The 26,684-nt window shown below is 40.9% G+C and overlaps 1 protein-coding gene across 5 annotated transcripts in view; it reads right to left on the reverse strand.

Moving 5' to 3' along the window:
* Positions 1–1,750: 1,750 nt before the first annotated feature.
* Positions 1,751–26,684, reverse strand: part of LOC124289156 — a 120,316-nt gene continuing 95,382 nt past the window's right edge. For 3 of the 5 annotated variants that reach the window (XM_046725766.1, XM_046725765.1, XM_046725762.1), the window contains one exon: positions 1,751–2,345. In XM_046725766.1, coding sequence (XP_046581722.1) covers positions 2,206–2,345 — 140 coding nt within the window. In that variant the 3' untranslated portion in view covers positions 1,751–2,205. Of the gene's footprint in view, positions 2,346–11,975; positions 16,060–26,684 lie in introns of those variants that run through there. The other 2 variants (XM_046725763.1, XM_046725764.1) reach the window with 2 other exon arrangements.

Here is a 26,684-nt window from a genome sequence, read left to right on the forward strand (position 1 = left end):
ATTCTGTACCGGGGTTACACAGATAAGAGTAGACGTAACCTAACATGCCTCCTTCCATCAGTATACAAGACATAACTACATAAATTGGCGTGCAAAATTATACACTTCAAATTGGTATTTGACCAATAATTACAAATGTTATCAAACCGTTAATAGGCTGACAAAAGTTACCGAAAAACAGACCAATTCAAGTCTAAATTCCATTTCTCATACTTCCAGAGTTATAACAACCAACTGAAAGTTATACTAGAATGTATAAGTGCGGCTAGCTTCTGCTTGGGATAAAGCCCCGCGTTAACTTTAACGCTAGGTAGACGTTGGAATGTCAGAGAACCACCCATAAATAATTACAAGTACATGTACTCTGACAATGCTCTTAAATTACCCATATCATTGTCAGGAGTACTTTGTACTGTCAGACCTTTCGTTGTTTCGTATACGTCGCTGTACAAATTGTTGCCTTAAAGTGTGTCAGCTGGTCTAACGCCCCTCTTAGCAATATTCCAGGAATATCACGGCGGGGACACCAGAAATGGTCATCAGACATTGTGGGAAATCGAACCCCGGTCTTCAGCATGAGGAGCTAACGCTTCAGCGACTGGACTAACCCACCGCCCCCTGTTACCCTATAAAGGAGGTATGCGAATGTTAAAAATGATATCACTAAGTGCTTACTGTCTCCTCCATGCCTAACCTTTATTACTCATGAGCCAAACTGTAAATCTACATGCGGAATCTCATGTAATTCTCTAATGGTTTGGGGATACATTTATTACCTTAAAACATTAGTAAGTACATTTACTTAAACCGATATAAGAATGTTTCGTAAATAACTAACAAACACACTGGGTTTTGTTTTGTATGTTAGTATTAATATACTGCGGGGTAATGTGCTCAGTATGGTAATATTACCCATTGTTTCATCTGCACAATTTATATATTCTTTTATGGATATTAATAAATATTATTCCATGCAGTCTTTTGTGGATAATCACTATAAGTATGTGCTTTTTAAACAAACTTTTCGACCTATAAGTAAAACTGTTGAAGTTTGACAAATATAAAAATAACATTGAAATCTAATAAGATGTTTTTGGGCTCGGGTCAAAAGCCATATATTTTCATTTGGAAGCCAAACTAAAACATGACAAGTTGATAAGTATTGTAAGGACAACACAAAACTTCTTTGACTTCTTTGACTTCGTTGTAGAAGACACGACAACCATAGCGCATAGGATTATCTGCAAATTTCAGCTTCCATGACTGCATTTGGTTTGGAAAATAATTTACTTGAATCCAATATGGCCGCTACAGCAGTCATATTGGATTCAAGTAAATTATTTTTTATTAAATTAAATTATTTATTTTTTAAAGTACGCATACCGAACTCCGGATGAAACGAAGGACACGGTAAGATATAAGGCCCTTCGGGAACTGCATTATTTAATAATTGAGCAAACTTATAGAAATTGTCATGAAGGTTATCGGATTCAGGACATTAGTTAGAATGGAATGTGACCAAAATGCTGAATTAAGAGGTTTAATGACGCATTCTTCACATGCGTACGTCTTTGGCCCATGTTGATTTTGATAGCTAATAATATTAGATTCTCAGATCGTTTCGAAATTCGGCTTTCACATTCATTTTAGCCACGAATGATGTTTAAAACAGGTCATATGTATGATCGGGAATGAAAGACTGGATGTGAGCCAGCTTTGAAAAAAAGTAAAAAAAGTAAAACCTGAATTAGGGAAAAAAAGCTTTGTTCGAAAACGTACGACTCGCCACGACATAAAGTCTCCAAAACGTTGTGTTCAGGTGAGATAAAATCTCGTAAAGTCTCGTGTTAGGTTTTTGTACGTCCTCGGGAATGTATCACAGTTCTTGAGTTCCTTTGAAATATCACGCACAGTTCAAGGGTTCCTGGATCATGTGTAAGTAAACTGGAATGACTGTGATCCATGTCAACTGCCTGAATACATACGTTACAGTACAAATCGATGAAAGAGCAACAGTGTATGTATCCTTTCTTTTCTGACGACTATTTCGCCATCGTTTAAAATCACAAACCGACAAACGGATATTAGAGTTATGTCCCTTGACACAAACTCCCTCTAGTTGTCTCCACTGGATCGTCACACTATGCGCTCCATTCCACCGGTGACAGATTCATTATGCTCCAGGTAGAGTATAGAGTTCCTTGGTCAGATCGATGTGTGTTGGTGGGTGTCCAAGTCTAACCAAAAGACTCCTGATTTGTCCCTGCCCCTAGAGCGGGTCGGTGGGGCCTGGGGCTGACGGCTGGGGTGGAAGGAAAACTGAGGGCGGAGCTTGAACGCCGCGTCTGTAACAGTAAAAAAATATAGATTAAGTACGATACTTATTAATCACAATTAACGAATACGATACGGTCATAAATCTATATTTGTTGTTGTAGTACTCGTTCCAAGGACGTTGGGGTCCAGGAGGTATATTTCACTGTTTTAAGACGTGCAGAGTTGTCTACCTTGACCGTACCAAGATCCGCAGTCTCGTCGATCCTAATGGCTAACGGCGTTACATGGCTCACAGATTCAGTATCCCTTACCCACGTATTCAATCGCTGACCGATGTATGCAGATAGCGGAATGACACAAGCGGACCCGAGAGACTAGTGAATTAGACCAAAGGACACCAGACTTCAATAACAGAGATCAAATGACATATTAATCTACCCCTACTGTATAAGTATGTCTCTTTTATAATCAGATATATACTTGATACCTTACTCGTCGCATTTGCGTTGATTTGAACCCGATTCCAAAAGCATGATGTTGAAAATAGCTCTCAAGTCAAATGACACTGAACTGAAGGCGAGAAACATTGAACATTGTAGGTTCTTTTTAGAAGGGGATACTGACGTTGTGCTAGTTTAATGTTTGACCCCCTCGCTATAAAACCCTTTAAGATCCGGGTTAGAACTCATCTTGAACAACCAATGCTTGTGGTCAGAGCCAACTCATGGGATCAGGAGACTGACATGGTTGATGTTTGTAATCGTATCCCAGTTGCGTAGATCAATGCTTATACTATCAATCATTGGATTATCTGATCCATACTCGATTATTTACAGACCGCCGGAATATTGCTGACAACAAACAAACAAACATCACTCTATAAAGGGGGGTGGGGGGTGGTTTCATAATACAAAGGACTTAAGTAAAGTGAAAGAAAATGATCAAATAATGATAAATATATTGGGTCAAAGTTGCCATTTGTTTAAACTCAATCCATCGTCAGTCTCTCTGGCAACCACCGTCAAGAACCTGCCTGCCTATCATTATGGCATCACTTAATTAGTAATGGCTTTCGGAAGATTCCGCTCTCACATATCACCCTAAATGAACCAACACATGACGCAAGTACGCACTGAGCTTTTATTGACAAGGAAACCTCTTTCATCAAGCGTCAGTTGGAAGGAAGGATAACAATGCGAAAATGAACAACTCCTTTATTAAAGTGGGAGCGACGTTTTGGTGTCGGTTCTTAAACCGATATCAAGCAAGTGCAGGCACCGAAACGTCGCTCCCACTGAAAAAAAGAAGTTGTTTATCCATATATTGTTCTCCTTCTTCAGTGATCCAACTTCTAAATGTCCCTCAAAGATTTAGCGTCAGTTGGTTAGGTAAACGACTTAAGCATTTGAAGCAAACCGTTGATATTTTTATGCTTCGTTTCAAATGGCATCAAAAGAAACAGTTATAGTAGAGGTACCTGGAACTTTATGATAAAGAAGTTTGGACGTTTCCAAATTTCTGTTTTCAAGTGATTCCTAAACACATTATGTTTATGTAGGCATGGTGGTTGTGGATTCGTTCAACAAAAGAGTATTGTCCCTTTATTTGCAAGGCGTACCTCAAGGCAGCGTGCTGTCACCAAGGATATTATCGAGGAATATCAACGACCTGGCTTCACCCGTCTGATCAAGGAATTAGAATACCCTGAGATTGATGAGTTCATTAAAGGAAGCTGAAATCAATCCTCAACAAAGAACAAGCAGATCAGGAGTATGTATCGACTTTATTATGCACGACTACAGCATTAAAACATCACGAAGTGGCGGAGACTCGAGGCAGTTCAGTGACCTTACTGGTTATATTATGCCGTCATTCCAGTTAGACATACTCCTGATTTATAGTGTATATGTTTTATGTACTATAGGAGTGAGTGACTTTAATTTTACGCCGCTTTTAGCAATATTCCAGGGATGCTGACTATCAACACTGTAACAGGGTGAGTGAGTGAGTTTAGTTATACACCGTCTATAGCAATATTCCAGCAGTATCACGGCGGGGGACAGTAGAAATGCACTTCACACATTGTACCCATGTGGGGAATCGAACCCTGGTCTTCGGCGTAACAAGCGAACGCTTTAACCACAAGGCTACCCCACAGCTCCGTGTAGTATAGGAAGATGCAAATATCCCATTGAAAAGTGGAGCAGTATATGTACGTCATGTGTTCTTATGATCATGGTTTGTTGTTATTTACGAAATGATTCAACAACAACACCCTACAGTGATGGCGACACTGATTGAAAACCACTTCTATCTAGTTTTCTTTGATAAATATGAGACTGCTGTTAGAGCCAGTCACCGCACAGCAATGGGTGTGTATTCAGGTTGCACTAATCGAATGACAGACACTAGAAGGTGGAGGCACGTTGAATGCATTTCTATTGCATGTTGGATAAATGTAATTTTTTAAAAACGTTTATATCTTTTTTAAATTTACACGTTTATGCATAAATGTATATTCATACAAATAAAGTATAACAGTTTGACCAAAGTTTCTAGAGATAATTTCCATTACTGGATGTATGTTGTTTTTAAGTTCTACAAAGTGAGATCCTGCATAAATTGCAATATTGATGAATTATTATTTCATGCTAACAAAATAATGACAATAATGATGAGGTTAATTATGCTTCAGTTTAGATATAACAATATGAACATGGTATACTGTGTATATAGTTTCTCTGGTACAACACCCTATGATATCAGGGTTATATGTATACATGTATATTAGTGCTGGGAATTGGTCAAAATCTCATAATTGATGATTGGTTCATTACAACCAATCAATCATCGAAAATAATTGGTTAGCGTCATTTATTTAATTTTCCTGATTATTTTTGTTAATGGACAAAAAAAATAAAGAAAAAACCCTGTAGTTCTTTGGTGTTTTTGCAAATTGCACAAAAGGCATTGGCAAATTTCACATCTTTAAAGGATGACTAGTAGGTTAGGAACACTAATTTCTTGGAGTCTTGAAGATAAATTCAACCATGACTTGGAACGAGCTTGTGGTACTCATGAAATGTAACAGACAAAACCAACCTTATGAAAAATATTGTTAATGCAAACAAGTGTTCCAGAATTGTTTGCGTTCGATTATGAGAAAACATGATCGATTGCTTGGTCGTTTAGTCACTGCGACCAATCTTCGATTATTTCAATTAATCGGACCACCACTAATGTATATAAAGTTTAGACTCACTAGTGTAAATGTAACCACCTACTGCAAAATATTCCATACTGTTTGAAGGTACTATTTACACATGAACTGATGTATTGTAAAGAAAATTAATAAAGTTGAAAAGATAATTGTCATAAGTTCAATAAATGATGAAACACAGTGAACATTTTTCGTGACAAAACTTTACACCAAAACGCAGCTGTTCACATGCACGATATTTGCACATGCCTTTCAGCACTTTGATGCATGGTCCTCGTGGAATTCAGCCCATAAGGTTTGCAGTTGGTTCCTCCAAGTTAGAGGAGAAATTCATCTTCGTTGTAACCATATGTATAACACATATAGTGAGTGCTTAAAGTGAGTCTAAACTTTTCATGGGTAGTATATATTCTTGGGTTTAAGTGCGAGGCATGTCGTCACTTCATACTTTCTTGTGGAGTTTATCAAATTGGTAAACGTCTGAGATTTAATTTAATTTTTATGTTCAAAACTCACACACTCAGTTTTGGAGGGACGAGTTTTGTATTTTATGTTTATTGTTTAACGTCGCTCGCGGCAATATTCCAACTATATTGCGGTGGTCTGTAAGAATCAAGTCTGGACCAGACAATCCAGTGATCAACAGCATGAGCATCAATCTACGCAGCTGGGATACGATGTGTCAACCAAGTAAGCGAGCCTGACCACCCGATCCCGTACGACAAGCATGGGTTGCTGAAGACCAATTCTAACTCTGACCTTTACGAGTAGTTTCGTAACTTGATAATTCTTTCGTCACAATAATCGTGGAACTGTTGCGGAGTATAACACCAAATGGGTGAGCAGAAGTGTTGTAATACGTTTACGACATGTAAAACTTCCGAATCCAGGGATGTTTACTACGCTTCACAAACAAACAAAATGATACGCACGCATGCGCACACCACCAACCCCACTCCTTCTAGACCCCTGTGGACTTGAATGGCAATATTCCAATATCATGCATATTTTATTCTTGAAAAAAGATTTCGTTCTGAAATATTTGAAATGAATCCGACTGCGCAATCAATACCTACTGTGGAAACACAACAAAGGCGTAGATTTAAAAAAATTGAGACTGTAGACAATTAAAGTATACTGTTTGAAGTGTGGCGACAAGAATCGACTACAGTTGATATCCATCATGACGGTAGTTGCAATATTCTGCTTCTCATATCGAAAATGTTACAATGATATGTCGACTTATCCGGACCTTTTGAATCATGGCAACATCCATATCGATCTTGTATCGATCTGAAACATTTTACAATATTGTATCGTGCCCCGGGACTTCAAGGTAACGAGATTCACTGTACCAGAATATAAATCAATTTCTTCATCCAGGTTGTGTCATACCCATGCGACGCCCTCCTTTACACACAACACACTTACATGTATATTGTGGAGAGAATTTCATCCCTCGCTGCAGAACACCAATCGACGAGATGTTGGGCGTATAGACTAACGCATAGTCTCTGAATATATATATATATAATTTTGAGTGTAACAAATAAACCCATTTAAATTGAAAAGAAGCCCCAGGGAGACCAGAGATTCAGAACCTGGAGAAATCTAGACTTGCTTCATTTAGGGCTTTAGCATGGCAGGGAGGGGCTGCAGGGAAAATAACATGGTTCACGGATTGTGAGACAGACTATGGGGCTTACTGCGGATTCACAAGTGTAATTATTTCTAACAAAGGGCGTTGGGGTAACCTAACGGTTAAGCGTTCGCTTTTAAGATCCGGGTTCGATTCCCCTCATGGGTACATGCGTGCTCGCTGTTCCACCATTGCTAAAGGTGGTGTAGACTAACATCTAGTCTTTGAAATAAACTTATTTTACAGAAAAAAAATGTTCATGCATAATAATAATAAAATATAATGAAAAGGAGCCCCGAGACTTTCTTCATTTTCTGAAACTATGGAAATCTAGACTTGCCACATATTCTAGACTTGCATGGGCGTTTTGGATATATTTGTTTCAGGGTCTGTATGACGGACTAAAAGTGTAGTAAAACCTCTCACTCACTCACTTAAACATTTGGAATGAATTTGGTGTAATGCCGCTTTTGAAAAAAATAGAAAGTCTACAGGCATATTTCGTGGTGGCGAGAAATGAAACAAACGCTGTATTTTCATACGATGATTTGACCAGGGCGTCAGAGTTGTATTTTGGAACTTAAGTTTGCAGCTTTTCGGAGCGTAATACCGGTTACGTTTCTAATTGTTAGGTCAAATCCAATTTTCAGGAGTATACTCTCTTTTGCCCAGCAGTTGAGTGGTACATGTCAGATTAATTTAACGGACCAAAGTACCACACGGTAAAAAGAGAATTGTTTACAGGTCACCTGCTGTGATGACCTAATTTGCATTCATCACTTTCCTACAAGTCTATTACCTGTGAAGATCCGGTTAAAATGGATCTTCAGCAACCCATGCTTGTAAGAGGCGACTAACGGGTCGGTGGTCAGGGTAGTTGACCTGGTTGACACCTGTCATCGTATCCCAATCTTATCTTCCCCAACACTGATGCCCGTCACAAATACATGCAAAGGCAAGTCAAATATTCACCTAAACAATCCCGAGAGCATATACTAGAAGTGAGTGAGTTTGGTTTTTACGCCGCTTTTAGCAATATTCCAGCAATATCACGGCGGGGGACACCAGAAATGGGCTTCACACATTGTACCCATGTGAGGAATCGAACCCGGGTCTTCGGCGTGACGAGCAAACGCTTTAACCATTAGGCTACCCCACCGCCCCATATACTAGAAGTTAAAATAGGAAATAGCATCAATTATATCACTGAATCGTCACATTTGAAACCTGTTTGAAAGCTTTACTAAGGCTGTGAACACTATTACCCTATAGAGAGACAACCGTTCCCCGTTGTATGAACTCTTCCTAGATGGACCTCGTTCCCCCAAGGTTGTGAATGTAGACACCAAACTTAAGACTTGCTGGAATACTGCTCGATATAAAGGAGAAGCTGAAGCAATATCTGTCCTCAAACACTCTTATGGATTTTACTTGCCACTGTGAATCTTAGATCTAGTGTGTACTGGGTGCAGTGGGTAACCGGTCTCTTTTATTTCTATTTCAGGAGGGTTAATCAGTGGAATGGCCTGTTTGACCATTATTGAACAGGGCCCCGTTTCACAAAACTCTCGTAAGCCTAAGATACTGTAACATAGGAGGTACGAATGCTACGAGAACAGTTACGAGATCTTAGGCTTACGAGAGCTTTGTGAAACGGGGCCCTGACCCGTGAAGATCCGGATTAGAATTGGTCTTCAGTAACCCATGCGTGTCGTAAGAGTCGACGAACGGGATCGGGTGGTCAGGCTCGCTGACTTGGTTGACACATGTCATCGTATCCCAATTGCGTAGATCGATGCTCATGCTGTTGATCACTGGATTGTCTGGTCCAGACTGGATTATTTACAGACCGCCGCCTTATAGCCGGACTATTGCTGCGTGCGACGTTAAACAACAACCAACCAACCAACCATTATTGAACTATACGAGATCATCGATACACATGAAGGTTAAACTTCTTGTCAAAATTGCCATGTTTAACTTCTTGCCAATCCGAGGAGACATTTCTGACTCGTAAGCAGATCAGAATGACAGGGGGCGCAACTGGTCCCCAAGGGAGATGCATTTCTCTTGCATACATCTCACATCCCCAGTTTTTATCATAAACGTTCCTATGGGGATTTGACATGTTTTTTCTCAGAAAAACTGCAGATAACATTTGCTTTCATTTTTGACAATCTGTCCTGACCAACTGAAGGTGCAGCTATATACCACCATTTCAGTGTATAATGTCAAGGATAATGAAATGAAGTTTTTTCCTGAAGCTTGTCGTGTCGGATAGTGATTTAAAAGTTAAAAATATAATGCTTTGACAGAATTGTCTATAATTCAACTAAATGGTTTTTTTAGAATACACATAATATCATTTTCACTTGTCTCAAATATTGTTGGGAATATACAGAAAATCCTTCCTTGATTGTGTTAAGGGAATGGCTATTCTCTGAGACAGTGATTTGGTGGTACACTTGCTTAGCCCTGCAATATATATACTTGTGTATGTCCAGTATAATGAGTGAATGAGTGAGTTTGGTTTTACGCCGCTTGTAGCAATATTCCAGCAATATCACGACGGGGGGCACCAGAAATGGGCTTCACACATTGTACCCATGTGGGGAATCGAAACCGGGTTTTAGGCGTGACGAGCGAATGCTCAAACCACAAGGCTACCCCACCGCCCCATATCCAGTATAAAGGAGAAATGAACATGCCTTATGTTTTATTGTCAGGTCAATGGTTTAAACTTTTGATGTTGTGGCAGATTTCTTCCTCAGTTACATTCTGAAATGTGTCACGTTGTGATCTTATATGTGACACATTCTGGTCTTATACGTGTCACATTCTGGTCTTATATGTGGCACATTCTGGTCTATATGTGACACATTCTGGTCTTATATGTGACACATTCTGGTCTTATACGTGGCACATTCTGGTCTTATACGTGGCACATTCTGGTCTTATACGTGGCACATTCTGGTCTTATACGTGGCACATTCTGGTCTTATACGTGGCACATTCTGGTCTTATACGTGGCACATTCTGGTCTTATATGTGGCACATTCTGGTCTTATACGTGGCACATTCTGGTCTTATATGTGGCACATTCTGGTCTTATATGTGGCACATTCTGGTCTTATACGTGGCACATTCTGGTCTTATACGTGGCACATTCTGGTCTTATATGTGGCACATTCTGGTCTTATACGTGGCACGTTCTGCTCTTATATGTGACACTTTCTGGCATTATTCTATATGTAAGTTAGAAATGTCCAGTTATTTGCTCAAACAATGTCGATACGGTTACATACAATGCCCCCGATATTTAAGGCCTTGGCAGTTGGAACAACTAGACATATAGGGCAGCAAGACTATAGGTGATTGCTGACTTGGTCATACTGATATTATTCCAATTTTGTTTCCTCTTCATCAAGTGTAGATCTGACCTTAACTGGAGCAGATCCACCGGCCAAAGGATTAATCCTAGCTAAACACTGGAGTCATTAAAATAAATGTATGGGGTAGATCTGTGTACGAGTTATTTATTCTTCTGATTACACGTTCACATCGTCTCGATGGTACGCATGTGTCATTCCGCGACAAGCCTGATTGGGATTCGTACCCTCTTAATGCCGTATAAAGTGTGAAGCCCATTTCTGGTGTCCGCGCCGTGATATTGCTGGAATATTGCTAAAAGCGGCGTAAAACTGAACTCACTCACTCACTAATGCCGTATAAACACTAGCACTCATTCATGATGGAATTGTGTCATTGCGGAACAACGGGGGTTTAGTCTCCCTTTAATCCATCACGCTATTCATGGAGTCTCTTCAAACTGAATTTCGTTCACATCATCACCAGTGTCAACATATTTTTATTCAATCCAAATCTATAAAAGGTCTTCTTTCAGCAACACAACCACATATATGATTGTATCACACACATATGATTGTATCACACAGAGGATTGTATCACACACAGATGGTTGTATAACACACATATGATTGTATCACACACAGATGGTTGTATAATACACAGAGGATTGTATCACACACACACACACGTAGGAAAAGATTGCACAAAGTATTTACAAATTTACAACATGCCAACATCAAACTAACTGTCGACCAACAAACACAGCAGTAGGGTAAAGTTCAGATGTAGAAAGAGAGTTTGAAACAATCCAGGAATTTCAGAGAAATGTTGCCTGTGTCAACTAATATGAAGCTGTGATCGTAAATGTAAGGAATAAAAGTTAAAATTAGCTGGCTTAAGTAAACACGTGGAAATTTCATTTTATCGATTATCGAGCGTTGAATGTGTACTTACAAAGTGTAGCGAAAGTATCAACTCCTGGATTGTTTACACTGAGACAAAGACATGTCGAGGTGACCCAGTGTCAGTGTCATTATATAACTGTCACCTTAAATACTGCTTTAAATACTGCTTAAATACTGAAATATGGCTCATACATTATGTTGACTGGCTGATACAAGTATACAATATTGCAGCTACAGGGCGGCGGTCTGTAAATAATCGAATCTGGACCCGACAATCCAGTGATCAACAGCATCGATCTACGCAGTTGGGATACAACCAAGTCAGCGAGCCTGACCACCAAATCCCGTTATTCGCCCCTTACGTGAGTGAGTGAGTGAGTGAGTTTAGTTTTACGCCGCATTTAGCAGTATTCCAGCTATATCACGACGAGGTCACCAGAAATGGGCTTGGAGTATCAGAAGTATCACACGATGGTCAAAATATACACACAAATCTGACACTGGGCCTGCTCGTGTAGGTATTTTATAAACAGAGACAATACAAAAATGAGAAGTCTATATTTACATGGGGAAGGTCCAAGCGGGCAGCTACATCACAGTGACTGTAGGTGTAGGGATCGACACGTCACTCTTACCTTGCACACTAAGTGTAAGAAACTCCGACATTTCAATACTAGTCTTATTAAGATCAGGAGCTGATCGGGGTCTTTCAGAGTCAGAGTGGAGCAGTTGTGTCCTACTGGCAACGTTTTCACTACTGTTGTGGCGTTCAATAGGCTGAAACTGATACCGAGGATGAGGATGGGGAGGGGAATGTACTTCAGCAATACTGAAACAGGATGTAGAGGAAGCCTGGGGTTGGATCCGAGGAAGCGGTCCAACGTCAACTGAATTGGATCCATAGACCTTCTCCATTGGACCTCTTGGCGAGGATGCCTTTGACATGGATCCATCGACTTTTTCCACATACATCCTGCAATGATCACATAGGTCCAGATCAAATACTTTGATATATTTCACGGCAGGTTGGTCAGTAATTATTTCACCCTCGTTTGGATTCCTTACGTCACTTCTAATCCAGAATGACTTGCGTGTGACGTCACAGTCATGCACACGTCTCCGTCTCCCTGGTGATAGGTGACGGTCACTGACTGATTTTATGTAGTGGTACTCGCGCGGGCGTTTACGCCGGAAGTAGTCGTCATCGGAAATCTGTCTATAATAGGTTGTATTGAGTTCGTCAAGGTCATACGCCGACCGGAAGCGTTTCTTCACGTTACCGGACCCCTTTCTGTTAGGAAAATCATCCAATGAAAACCGGATATCGTCTGTCGAAAGCAAGCGATCACTGTGGCCCTTCTGATACACATGGGAGTGCCCAGCTGCCTCCGATGAATAGAACTGAGGTAAGTTGACTGTCACTGGGGCGTCACTACCAGCCAGCTTACCTCTAATTCTTGGTCTACGGACCGACAGATTCTCTTCCTGGTATTCCAAAATGTATTGTTTTTTCCTGGCATATCTCCTCCGATGTCGTCTGAATGACAGCCCAAGCCCCAAGACGAACAATAAAACGATAGCAGTGTAAGGAACCCACATCATATCCATCGACAACGACATCGCCTGTGGACTCGGTGTCGTCTGCTCCACTGTCAAATTCATTAAATCAGATTTGAATATCCTTACTCACGTAATCACAAGCAGCCTACAACTAAACATCATCTTGGCTACACAAACCGTTACTGTGTTGCTCAGAAGTCAGTTCTCTCTCCTATCGGATGAAATTCGCTCTTCACAGCCACAGTCAAAGAACAATGATGTTGCATTAGTTGAAGACGTCCACGTCTCCCCCGGGGATTTCTTTAACCCCGCTACCGCTCACTCCCCTATATAAGCGACCTTGTGTCATGGCCAGATAGCGCCTCAGGGGAGCGTTTATCACTCAACGACCGACATTCCTTAATGCTAAATCAGAACACACACCCTTAACACATCTTGTTGATGAAAAAAGGTTGTCAGAATTTTGATACTAAAATGCAATTCGTCACATTTGCTAACAGGATGTTGATCTTTTTCCCAAAGGATTAAAAGCTTCCCGTTTCAGCTTGTTAACTAATAACCTCCCACGTGGCCAATGCAATTTAGAATTTCGTCGATCGTTCTTTGTGCAAGTCATTCCTTCAACGCAAGTTCTATGGGCAGATACAGGAACTACTGGCTGTGATTGTGACACATTTCATGTCAACATTCTCCAGTTATGTGTGCACACAGACGGTGTTGTAGGATTCTAGTAAATGGATGAACGTTATGACTGATATGTTGGTGTCCTTTCCGAATGCCAATGAATTAATTATCACTTTTTCATAACATATCAAACTGCCATTATCGCTGTCACAAGTTATGACATTCCAGTCTTCGTGTCCGTTCCGAATACCAATCGAAATGTATCCTATTAAAAATAGTGGCACCTACTTTCATTATCGATGCATGCCACAAAATAAGACCTTGCAGGATTCGTCTCCTTTCCGAATACCAGTCACAAATGGTTCTTATTAATAGTTGCATCTATGTCATTATATTGCATGTCACAAGTTATGGACTTCCACTCTTCGTTCCGAATTCCACCAAACAAATATCCTTTTTAATAGTGGGACTTACTGTCATTATCGACGGATGTCACAAGCTATGAACCCTCCAGTTACCGTCTCCGTTCCGAATCACAAGAATCCTTTTAATAGTGGCACCTCCTGTCACTATCAATTTCACAAATGAATGTTCTCCGTCTTGATGTCTATTTTGAGCACCATTCCATTTTGAAATTATCACTTCATCATGACATATTATGTAAATATCAAGCCTCAGCTCCCTTACTGATCAGGCTCGTAGTGTTTACTGTCTCAATTTCCAGCATATCTAGTCTGTATGAAAACTCATAGGTTCATCTTCTGGACCCAGAATGGAACGCCATTGAAATATGAACAGTAAACAATGACACGCAGTTACTGTGACTTCTCACGTCTGGAGTTTTAACAGGATGTCTGAACTCTTCCAGCGATTGATTTGCTCTGTTACACCCGTTCGTATGTTATGGCAGGTAAACGCACATACTTCAGAAGACACATGAATTATTCACTGCGGAGAACTGAGAAGCTGTTGACTTATATTGTTGTGTAGTTAGCGTGGCGGATCATATTGAACAAGACAGTCAAAAAGTTCAACTATGTTAATTCGGAATAGGATTTGACTTTTAAATCAGTTCCAAGACATAGTCCAACATAACATGGCAGTATTGATGGTGTTTGTTACCAAGGGAAGGTCAGCTTAACCTTGAATCCAATATCGATTTTCTTTTTCATATAAAACATGCATGACTGAACCATGTCATATGGACAACTCACAATCATTCGATATTTATGTGCACCAGCGGAATATCTTGCGACGAATGACAACATCACAACCACTAAACATCCAAGATATCTTGCTTCAGAAACGTTCGGTATTCTTTTATAATCCTTCCAATAAAATGTGATGGTCACCGTCAAGAATATACACTGACATCATCCAATAGTTTTCAGTTCTTGCAGTCTTCAGAACGTGGCATTCATCCCGAATACATGCCCTGGTGACGTGTCAACACCTTCACGCACTCGTACCCTGGGGTAACTCTATCTTGAAATGTCACTGCAATCTTTGGTAAAGTCTTAGATAATGGACGATGTTATGAACTGTCAGTAAAGTCTGTCGCCGTTTGACGTGTCCACCCTAGAGGGTGTTTTCGCAACCCAGCGAATCGTCGTTGCTTTATATCGGCCTGGATTTCGCTCGTCAGCCGAGATCGATATTTCCTTGGCTAAAGATCCGACGCTTTACCTTTACTCTCCCTTCTTAATTAGACATCCTTGGGGTGTTCGCCAGTTACTGAAGGCAACTTGCGTCTGTCTGACAAAGCCTTTTGACATACTTCCGGACTGGAGACACTACGGCCCTGCCACCGTTTGGTGTGATCGGGATTACAATGACGGAATGTTGAGCTGGTTCAGCCACTACTCCTTATGTGGAAGTGTTGTAAATTTAATGAACCCATGCTAGCTAACAAGACACGCAAACAGGCGACCACGTTGAGAGATTATCCGATGAACAGTAATGTTTAAGGTAAACACCGTGTGTCCGCTGTCTGTGAATCACGATCAGTTCCTCTGTGAAGCAACCCACCGTGCTCTTACTGCTGTCCGAGTATCCAGGTCAGGGCCTTCTATCCCATGTCCAGACCTTTAACAAAGTGAACGCTCTCCAGATTCACGATGGTAATTTATGACGATGACCTAGTCACTACGCCTGTTCTGATTGAAACGGAAATCGTCTGCCGTTGGTGCCAACTCATTTTGAATGGATCTCCAAATCTCATCAATGTTTTCTCACTTTTTGTAATTCGGTGACGAAGAAGCAATCATTGTGTGCTCGGTCTCTGAGTACGAAGAATCAGCTCAGGCTGTGGGACTCCGCCGTTGACAGGAATCTATAATAATGTGAAATTCGGGGAAATGTTGAACGCGAAATAGTTTCAAAATCAATGATCCCCTTCTGGCCTACTTACGGCTAATTTCCCATCAACGATTCTGTGGCATAAGGCCAAGTTTCTATTAGGAATGTTGTATGAAAATTGATTCATGTACAACAGGTTCGCTCACTTGTGAGTCACGTGGTCTGCGGTTTTTCCCTGCCGACGGTTGTGTTTGTTTTGTTGTCAAAGAAAACCTGTTCCATGGTGTATACAGAAAGGCACGCGTCGAGCAGTAGACCATCCCGCAGCTTAATGCAAACCTAATTCAGTCAGCTGTGGTTATGTGAAGGATGCAAATATGGTTCGTACGTAAAGATGGCGTGTTGCTATTGGGTTTAAAGTTGCATAGAAGATGATTGCATTTATTAAGCAGCGTGCATTCTCCGTTTAAGACGTTTGGTTGAGCCAGGTGAATAGTGGTCCCCTTGTCTCAGCGCCTTTGCTGTCTGTCGAGCTTGGGTCGAGCCAAGTGATAGAGTTCCGCCATGTTTCGCTTCAACATAGTGAATGAGTAGGCTTTTACGTCGCTTTTATCAATAATCCAGCTACATCACGGCGGTGGACACCGGAATGGGCTTCACACATTGTGTGGGGAATCGAACCCGGATCTTCAGCGTGGCGAGCGCTTTAACCATTAGGCTACCCCACCGCACATGCTCCAATACACAAGATGACTGCAGTCGCTCCTTGTAATTTAATTCGGACTTGATCGATATAATAGGCCGAAGTTTAATATTTATCGCCACTTAAGCACAATATGCTGACACTGAGCTTAGCCAGTTCTGCTCCCTTAATGTTCAGCGCAAGGCAGGGAAGTACCAAGTACCACCCCTAAGTCTTTGTTATGACGCGGCTGGGGATCGAACCACAGACTTTCGGCTCTCTGGTCTAACGCTATATCCATCTGGCCATGCAGGCGGTCTCGTATGATTTTTGTTTAACGCTGCACTCAGAAATGGTCCAGCAATATGCAGGCAGTGCAAGCGGCTGCAGAGCGTCTGTTACTTTAGAAACAAACAATGATGATAGGAAACGAATCTTGCATGCTGTTATATTTGTTGATATTGGAAATGTATTTTCTAATTTACGCCCTCAACAATACTTGGCTACGTCACTGGATATGTAAACAATCGAGTCTGGCCCGGCAAACCAGTGGCTGACGTAATGAGCATCCACCCTCGTGATAACATGCCATACAATAAAGTTAGACGTCGTAGCTGCAAATGACTGAGGTATACATCACATCCGGTAACTTTCGCAGCGTGTTCGCTGTGAAACGTTGTGGTATTCGGGGTATATGAGAGTGAGAGAATAAGGTTTTTCGCCGCTTCTTGACAGGGAGCATGTGGAGAATAGAACGCTTTAACCTCTAGGTTACCCACTCGCCATAAAGAAAGGTGATAGGGTAACTCAATATGAACCAGACAGACAGACACACACACGCATGCACACACGCACGCACGCACGCACGCAAACACGCACACATTGGTGTACGGTGACCCTCGAGACTGACAGTTGTACCATGGGTTGATGAAATTGATCGAAACACTTGTTATCCTGGAACCGACATACCCGGGTACCCACCATGTACTTGTTTCAGTGAGCAGGCACATGTCTTGCCTTGCACATATCACAAGCACCCATTAAACTCATTCAGCTTGCATTGTTTCTTGCCACAATACATTAAATCATCATAAAATACAAGATCCGTGCAGCGTTCCAAGTATTGCGACTGTTGAAGCTTATACAGGTTTACGGTTGGGTAGACCAGTGCTTGAAGCGTTCACCCGTAACGCCGGAGAACTGGGTACGAGAAGCCATGTAAGTACAATGTACAAAACCTAGTGTGGTTTCCCTGACGGAATATGGCTTGAATATTGCTAAATGCGGCGTAAAACCATACTCAGTCTCTATAGCTGTTTACTACTTTTTGTTGAAACCTAAAGGTTGAAAAAGTTCTGATAGACCCAGGCTTATTATTGCGCAGTTCGTGGTTCTAAACTGGCATGGGTTACTGAACAGCTTAAGGGGAGACCGACGGGTTAATGAATGAATGAATGAATGAATGAATGAATGAACGAACGTTCGAACGAATTTATTCGGTAATGGGACCACCGGCCCATTATACAATAAGGCTCTATCAGGGGTGGAAATAACCCATTGCCCGACGTGCGAGTCCAGTGTTTTTTTCTGTCGGGCAAGCAAATTTGTATATCACACTGTACCGGTGTCCAGTTGACTTTCCAATGTAAATTATGTTGTTTATTTAAAAATTCAACAAGAAAACGGCCGGTATGGTGGAACAATTATCAGGGCAAGTGATTTTACATGTGCCACTGTACTGGAGTACACTAGCAATTTTAATGTTATTTCCACCCCTGTCTCTACATAGGATAGCTTTTCTGATAGGAGCACTAGTCGAACATTCAATTTAAGTAGTGTTAATAGTTGTAAAGGATTTTAGGTTTATCTGAGTCTTTAATATTTTTTATCTTAATATTCTTTGTCTTGATTGGTGATTTTGAATATCTATGTCACCAGCCATTTTTAAACACCTCTCAGCACCTGTCACATTCACTGCACTGCATCCACCGTACAGATCAGTCCACAGGTTAGTTAAATTATTACTACTAAACTAAGTCTACTGTATGAAATATATTAACCTTATTGATTGTATTAAATACCTTTAAGTAATCTAATGTGTGATATTGTAAATAGTTAGGGATTTATGAGCTTGAATGTTATGAATGGAGTCATGGATGAATGTGTTAGATTTCATTGTAATGGTTATGTACTATTTTAATCTAAATGCATATTGTAAGATTTATCTGTATGATTATTGTCCAGGTGTAATAATCAGGAAATTGTAAACATGGAAGTTATGATATTTAGATTATGTATATGTTACATTCTGCATTGTACTCACTTTCAACAATGTTATGGTATTTATATTATTCACACTGTGGTTACACCTTCCGAGTACTGCTCAGTGTTCTGAGCATTGGCGACCACCCAGGTCAAAGGCTACACTTTTGTGTCACCCACATGGTATGCGTTTTTTATAGTTTCTCATCTTGATATGCCAAGATGCAAATGTTATATTGCATGTATATGTATATATGATCAATCAATGCAGATTTAGTATGTGTTTAACTATCAGTGACTATCAACTAATAGTTGTTTGAGTATGAGCTTATGTTTATGAACCTCTTATGTAATTATATTACTGCATATCATATGTATGCATTGGTTTGATAATGATATCTTAATTGTTCTTTGCAATATTTGATTTACCCGTGTGTATATATGTGAATGTGTTTGGAAATATTGACAGTATATTTTGTTGTTATTATTACAGAGTGTCACATGCCATAGCGACACGGCGAGACAACAAATAAATATATCTCTCACGACCCGCCGCCTTGGTCATTTTTTGACTTGACCAGCACAGGCTGCAACATTAATATGACCAACACATTCTAATATATAACCACGTTCATATTTAAACAGATTCTGAGTGAGTAAATGCTGTTTATATCCGCATCAGCAATTTTACATCTTTTAATTAATTAGGATTAAGGACTAGGATTAAGGCAAATAACGGGTATCGATGTGACAAAAACAAGAAGAAAACAAAGTCAACCTTAACAAATATTGCAATCAAAGAACTTTGTCCTGAAAGCAATTTCCCCAGAGACACACCCAGAGCAACAGCACACCATCAGTTCCTATCCCGGTAGCCAACCTACAGTTTCTTCGTACAATGTCCGTAGACCCCCTGCCTCGATACCAGACCTGTACGTCTACAATCTAGCTCCACCCTTACTGCAGCTAGATCCAAAGTCAATACACATCCTTTCATTGTCGTTTTCTCAGGTATGTTCCACAGGTATGATTACCTGGATACGAAAAGCAGGTAATCGATACCTAGCAAATCACGAACCATTCCGGCACAAGGTATTGTCTCTCTTCTACAGAAACTCTTGGTGGGGCAAATCCTGTAATTGTCTGACATAGTATGTTATTGATGAAGTTCGTGACTCCGATACATACATGTATACCGCCGTACATATAGAATACCTCAGTTTGTTTACGAGCATATGGGCCCAAAACAATACAGGTGTAAAGAAACATTTCCGTCCGCTACGAATAATATTTAGTCCCAGAAATATTGTTTGTTGGATAGAATAGTCTTCTGATATCAATTATATCAACCCGAGGGATCGTTAAGTATCTTTCAGTTTCAACATCAACGAGATATATGGGCCCAAAATATCAATACAGGTGTACAAACATGGATACATTTTCCGTCCTGTCATAGCATTCAATAGAATAATATTTAGTCCCAGAAGATATGTTTGTTGGATATAGATAAATAATCAAATAAATAAATACACTATTGACTGACGTCACCGATCTACTTAGAATGGGACCTCTGAAGATCCGGGTTGAAAAGAATATTGATCTTCAGTAACCCATGCTTGTCGTAAGAGGCGACTAACGGGATCGGGTGGGTCAGGCTCGCTTGACTTGGTTGAATACATGTCATCGGTTCCTATGTCGTAGATTGAATCTCCTAGTTGTTGATCACTGGATCGTCTGGTCCAGACTCATCGTTTGATTTACAGACCGCCGACATATAGCTTTGGAATATTGCTTGTGAAACGAACAAAACAAAATCTACCATATACTACAGTGTATATCATATCGTATGATTAAATGTAGTAGCTATAATATCTCAGAGAAAACACTTACAACCACTCCTGTTATCACAAAATGGAATGTTACGAATACACAGATACACAACCCAAATCCCAAGGGTACAATATGCCTCCTCCGTAGATCGATGCTCATGCTGTTGATCACTGGATTGTCGTGCTCCAGACTCGATTATTTACAGACCGCCGCCATATAGATGGAATATTGCTGAGTACGGCGTAAAACTAAACTCACTCACTCACGGGTCGTTAACACAAGTCAACAAACATGTCCGTTAGTCATTTGGCACTATATGAAACATTAGACACTTCACTCCCAAACTGTATTCATACGCGGTTTCATGAGCCATAAGATCCATTGTTTGAGACAATGACTTTACATGTATACGTATGACATACTGAAGACGTAAACGCGCCTGGTAGCCTATGTTTGTGAGGCTGAAGCATTTATTCAGGGTTACGATTAACTGCTATGCTGATATTCATAATAAGACGAGCAGGCAAAGAAAGTTCTGTTTGAGAACTCGAGTCTAATATACTGGGACTGCCAATTAACCGAGGCAAAGTCCCCTTTAAGTTCAAATCATAACATGGCTACATGATACAGATTCTCCAGGTTTCCAATATCTATTATCGGTGTCAGAGCTAATGGAGTGATACAGTCCCATGATCAAGTCAATAACAAGGTAGTGCAATAATCGTTGTCCTGGTCCAGTCAATACTTGAAATCAATACATGAAAAGGGGATATTTTCACCCTTTGACAGCCGTTCCATCGATCTATCGTGTCATTTGTACAAACACCAGTCTGAACTCAGTCAAGGCACTGGCAACTGTCATTATCGGTTACCCCCACATGGGTACAACGTGAAGCCCATTTCTGGTGCCCCCGCCGTGATATTGCTGGAATATTGCTCATTATCGGTTACATTACACCAAATCAGAATCAGTCGTTTAACAAGCAGTTTTCTTCAGTGCAGATTATATAATCTGGCAGCTGTGATTGGATGATTTTGTGTGAGATTTTTGTGTTTTCAAATATTCATCTATCCGGTAATTAAACTGATAATGTTTTTCTCTTAAAACTTAGTGCTGTTTTTGTTACGGATGACTTATGCAGAATGACAGGTGACTTTTGTGCCGAAATGGGATTGGTCTGTTTTTGAACTCGGAAAAGGAACTGGTTACGCTAGAATTTTGTTTTGCTTTGTTGCATAAAGGCGAGATTATGCATACATATTGAGGTATTAGTTAATGTATTGTTCAAAATCTAATGTTACTGTAGTAAGTGAGTGAGTATGGTTTTACGCCGCTTTTAGCAATATTCCAGCAATACCACGGCGGGGGACACCAGAAATGGGCTTCACACATTGTACCCATGTATGGAATCGAACCCGAGTCTTCAGCGTGACGAGCGAACGCTTTAACCACTAGGCTACCCCACCGCCCCTACGTTACTATAGAAGTCAATGAGAAATCGGTTTTGTGTAACCTATCGGCTCCCTGTGTTGTTCAGAGGTCAAATCTAGGTTGCTGAAACGTCTTATCACCAGAGCACCGAGTATCCCATGGGTTTCCACGTTTCCGGAAAAAAAATGAAGGAAATGGACAAGACGTGGACATCTGGTCCCCGTGGACATCATGTGTGACCTATCAAACGGTGTGTGTCGTGCACGGGTTTGTTGGGCAAGTGTTCGTTATATGGTATAACTGTCATAGCTACACATACGTCATACATTCATAATTCATAAAGCATAATTCAGAACTTTGTCTTCAGAATAGTAGGTACTGTCATACATTCAAAATTCATAAAGCATAATTCAGAACTTTGTCTTGCTGATGCAAGAATCGTTGCTACGGTTATCTGTATCCATGTTATCTTTAATGTCATAGCAACACAACAAATTCACGTTGTCAGTTTAGTTTTCTGTATTTCTCGACTCCATGGCAGGAGTGCCATATAAAGATTAACACCTACACTCATGGTATCCCATGGTATCCCATTGTCGATTGCAGCCCTGAGAACTGGCTCGAATTTCCACTTACATCATTCCTGTGTGATTAAAAACTCTATATATCATCATGTAAATATCATACGGTGCTCAGGTAGACGAAATCAATGAGAGACGAATGAAATCCTCAGAACTCTATTGAAGAATGTACCCATTACCATTGTAGTGCCCTAGGTGACCTAGACATCATGAATCATTTAAGGCATGTACTGAGATGAAATAAGATAGTGACTTAGAGGAAATCAACATGAAATAAAACACGTTCTGTCCTACTGGTCTATTAATGGCTGCCTGGGATTTATAGAATCTACACACGCAATGCACATGCCACATGCTACAATGACGCTGACAGCTTCCGTGGTCTAGTGGTTATAGCGTATGCCAGGAGAGTGGAAGGTCGGGGTTCCATACCAGGTCGTGTCATACCATGGACGTTAAAAGATGGAACTTGTTGTTGCCCTGACTGTTGTCATTTGGGAGATGAAACGAGGACTGGTAGGCTCGGAGTCACTGATATGAGTCCGTGGGTATCCATGTTAAACTGTATCATCGTAGCATCTCAGTGGACTAGCACTATGAACCCGCGAAGATCCGGGTTAGAATTGGTCTTCAGTAACCAATGCTTGTCGTAAGAGTCGACTAACGGGATCATGTCATCGTATCCCAGTTGCGCAGATCGATGTTCATGCTGTTGATCACTGGATTGTCTGGTCCAGACTCGAATATTTACAGACCGCTGCCAGACAGCTGGAATATTGCTGAGTGCAGCGTAAAACTAAACTCACCCAACTCACCTGGCACTATAAAACAGGTGGGCGAATCTTTTGACTAGAAACCTGCCCCACCGTCTCGGTAAACTAGATTACTGCTATGAAATAATCGATTTACTTAATCTAGGTTGTGATTCCACCAGATCACAAGCATTCACGCACACGCACACGCACACGCGCACGCGCGTCTTGACATAAGTGCAATGATCAGTGCTTAAACGCGACACTATACCCCTTTTGCCACCTTCACCACATGAGAATTACGGCATTCACCTCATCGCAGTCAAGGGCCGGTGCGGTAGCCCGGTTGGTAAAGCGTTCACTCGTCACGTCTTGGACCCAGGTTCGATTCCCACATGAGTACAATGTCAGAAGCCAATTTATGGTGTCCCCCGCCGTGATATTGCTGGAATATAGCTATAAGCGGTGTAAAACCATACTCACTCACTCACTCACTCACTCACTCACTCACTCACTCACTCACAGCAGTCAAATGACCGCCAGTATTCGATACACTCAGCAGCCTGGGGTGCCATATAACGATTGTCACAATTACCGACATTTGGTCCCCAAAATTAGTCCCTTCAGCGATGAAACATAATGTACTGATCAGAAAATAACCCTTCGGTCACTAAAATGAGGAATCGATAATCATTTGCAAATCGATCAAAATCTGTCGACATGGGCCGTTATCAATGTGCCCAGCTTGACTACAGGGGCGCCATTATACAACGTGCTGATGCATCAGGCTTGACTTTATCGATTCCGAAAAAGAAAGTTTAAGCGGATTATGTACGCGAAATTAAATATCTGTGTTGACAATCGATTTTAATTTAGATAGAGGTGATATATCGATATAATTTTTACACTCATTAGAATTACGACTGATCTGACTAAAGTTTTAACAAAGCATGGGAGTGATAAAAGTAATAGCATCCAATTAACCTTAGAAAAGTCGTGTACTAGTTATTACTCGTATACTGATGCAAGACATGAAACGTTCGAGGGCCCATAAGGGACAGTTTTCTCCCAAATGGAGGAGGCATATTAACCCTTGGGATTTGGGTTGTGTACTGTGTATTCGTAACATTCGATTTTGTGATAACAGGAGTGGTTGTAAGTGTTTCTCTGAGATATTATAGCTACCATTTAATCATACGATATGATATACACTGTAGCAATATGTTAGATTTTGTTTTTGTTCGTTTCTAAGCAATATTCCAGCTATATGTCGGCGGTCTGTAAAATAATCCAGTCTGGACCAGACGATCCAGTGATCAACAGCAGGAGATTCAGTCTACGACATGGGATACGATGACATGTGTCAACCAAGTCAGCGAGCCTGACCACCCGATCCCGTTAGTCGCCTCTAACGTTAAGCATCGGTTACTGAAGACCAATTCTAACCCGGATCATCACGGGTATTATATACAAGAAGAGAGTGAGTAAGTTTGTTTAAACGTTATTCCCTTATCTCAATGTTTTCGTTAACGTAAGGGCACGGTCAAGGTGACGCAGACTTTGGTTTGAACCTATCATCTCAGATAGGATGATGGTGAAAACCCAACCATAATCAGGTAGAAACAAGGATTCGCTACTACAATCATATATTCGTGACATACCAAAGGGACGTAAGTCTGCATAGCGGCTACCTCTGCTCTCTGACCAATGAATATTGAAATATAAAAACGTATACTCATTTTGAACTAAACGCAATATAATGTGTGAGTTTCGTTTTAATCACTGTGTGTATATTAGATTTGTAAATAGCCCCTTGCTATGATCTTGATTGTCTTCTTGTAAGCAAACCACTTCTCTATTTGATCTCTAAGTCAGTGAAGGTTAAGCAGCAAGGATACTGCTTCTTGGGCAAATAACACTGACGTACAATAGAAAGCACACACCTGTTTGTTTGGGTTTTTTAAAAATAATTTAAAAAAAAATGAAAATATTTGAAGATCGCTTTGATTGTGGCTTACAAGTCATTGTATCCCCCCGCCCTGATATTACCGGAATATTGCTAATAGCGACGCAAAACTACGCTCACTCACTCACAAGTCAAACTTTGTGTACGTGTTCCCAAAGCACCGTGGGGTAGCCTAGTGGTTAAAGCGTTCGCTCGTCACGCTGAAGACCCGGGTTCGATTCCCCACATGGGTACAATGTGTGAAGCTCATTCCTGGTGTCCCCCGCCGTTATATTGCTGGAATATTGCTAAAAGCGGCGAAAATCGTAATCACTCACTCACCCAAAGCACCGTGTCTACCTTTTTTTCAGTACGCCAGTCTACGCTACACCGACTGACACTTGAAGCAGTCAACAACTGAAGACGTGTATTACTTCATCAATAGTTTACTTCATATATGTCACTTCAGGGGAATGTATTGAATACTGTTGAGCAAGACAAGAGCTAATATTGACATAATGCCCTGCGTCCTTTGTACCCAGGTGATCATGTTCAAGGCTACTGCTCACTGTGCTCAAATGAGGGGGCTACACAGTGGCGTGACATTAAAACGTATTTGATAGCAAGCTGAAATGAATTTCTAACTGTTTTGCAATACTTTTGTATGCAATGAAGTTATCGATCACCCGTTGTCATCTAAAACGTTCGGATGCGAAGGGAACGGATATGCCTCTCGTTGAGAAAACCATTTTGCAGAAAAAATATAATGTATAATGGTCACACTGAGATGGCAATAGCATGTCTCCATTTCCAAGCGCTGCTCACGTTCTTGCTGACGAACAAAGACTTGAGTGATGCCAGGGTAACAAAGGAGGGGATACGGAGGGTGTGAGGGTGTGGGGTCGGAGGGTGAGGGATACGTTGGTCTTACCGCTTGGATATCCCAGGCACAGGTGGCATTTAAGAGTGAGTGAGTCTGTATTTTTACGCCGCTTTAAGAAATATTCTACCTGGGCTAAGCAGATATGGGTTTGGTAAACTGTACCAGTGTGAGGTATAAAGTCCGCTTTTTTGTTCTTTGGTGCCCCTGCTGACATTGTTAAGGGGGCGGTGGGGTAGCCTAGTGGTTAAAGCGTTCGCTTGTCACGCCGAAGACCCGGGTCCGATTCCCCACATGGGTCCAATATGTGAAGCCCATTTCTGGTGTCCCCCGCCGTGATATTGCTGGAATATTGCTAAAAGCGGCGTAAAACCATACTCACTCACTCATATTGTTAGGATATTACTCAAAGCTGTGGCAATGAAAAT

Source organism: Haliotis rubra, unplaced genomic scaffold (assembly GCF_003918875.1).
Source record: "Haliotis rubra isolate DU_JTF1 unplaced genomic scaffold, ASM391887v1 Scf434, whole genome shotgun sequence".
NCBI classification, from domain to species: Eukaryota; Metazoa; Mollusca; class Gastropoda; order Lepetellida; family Haliotidae; genus Haliotis; species Haliotis rubra.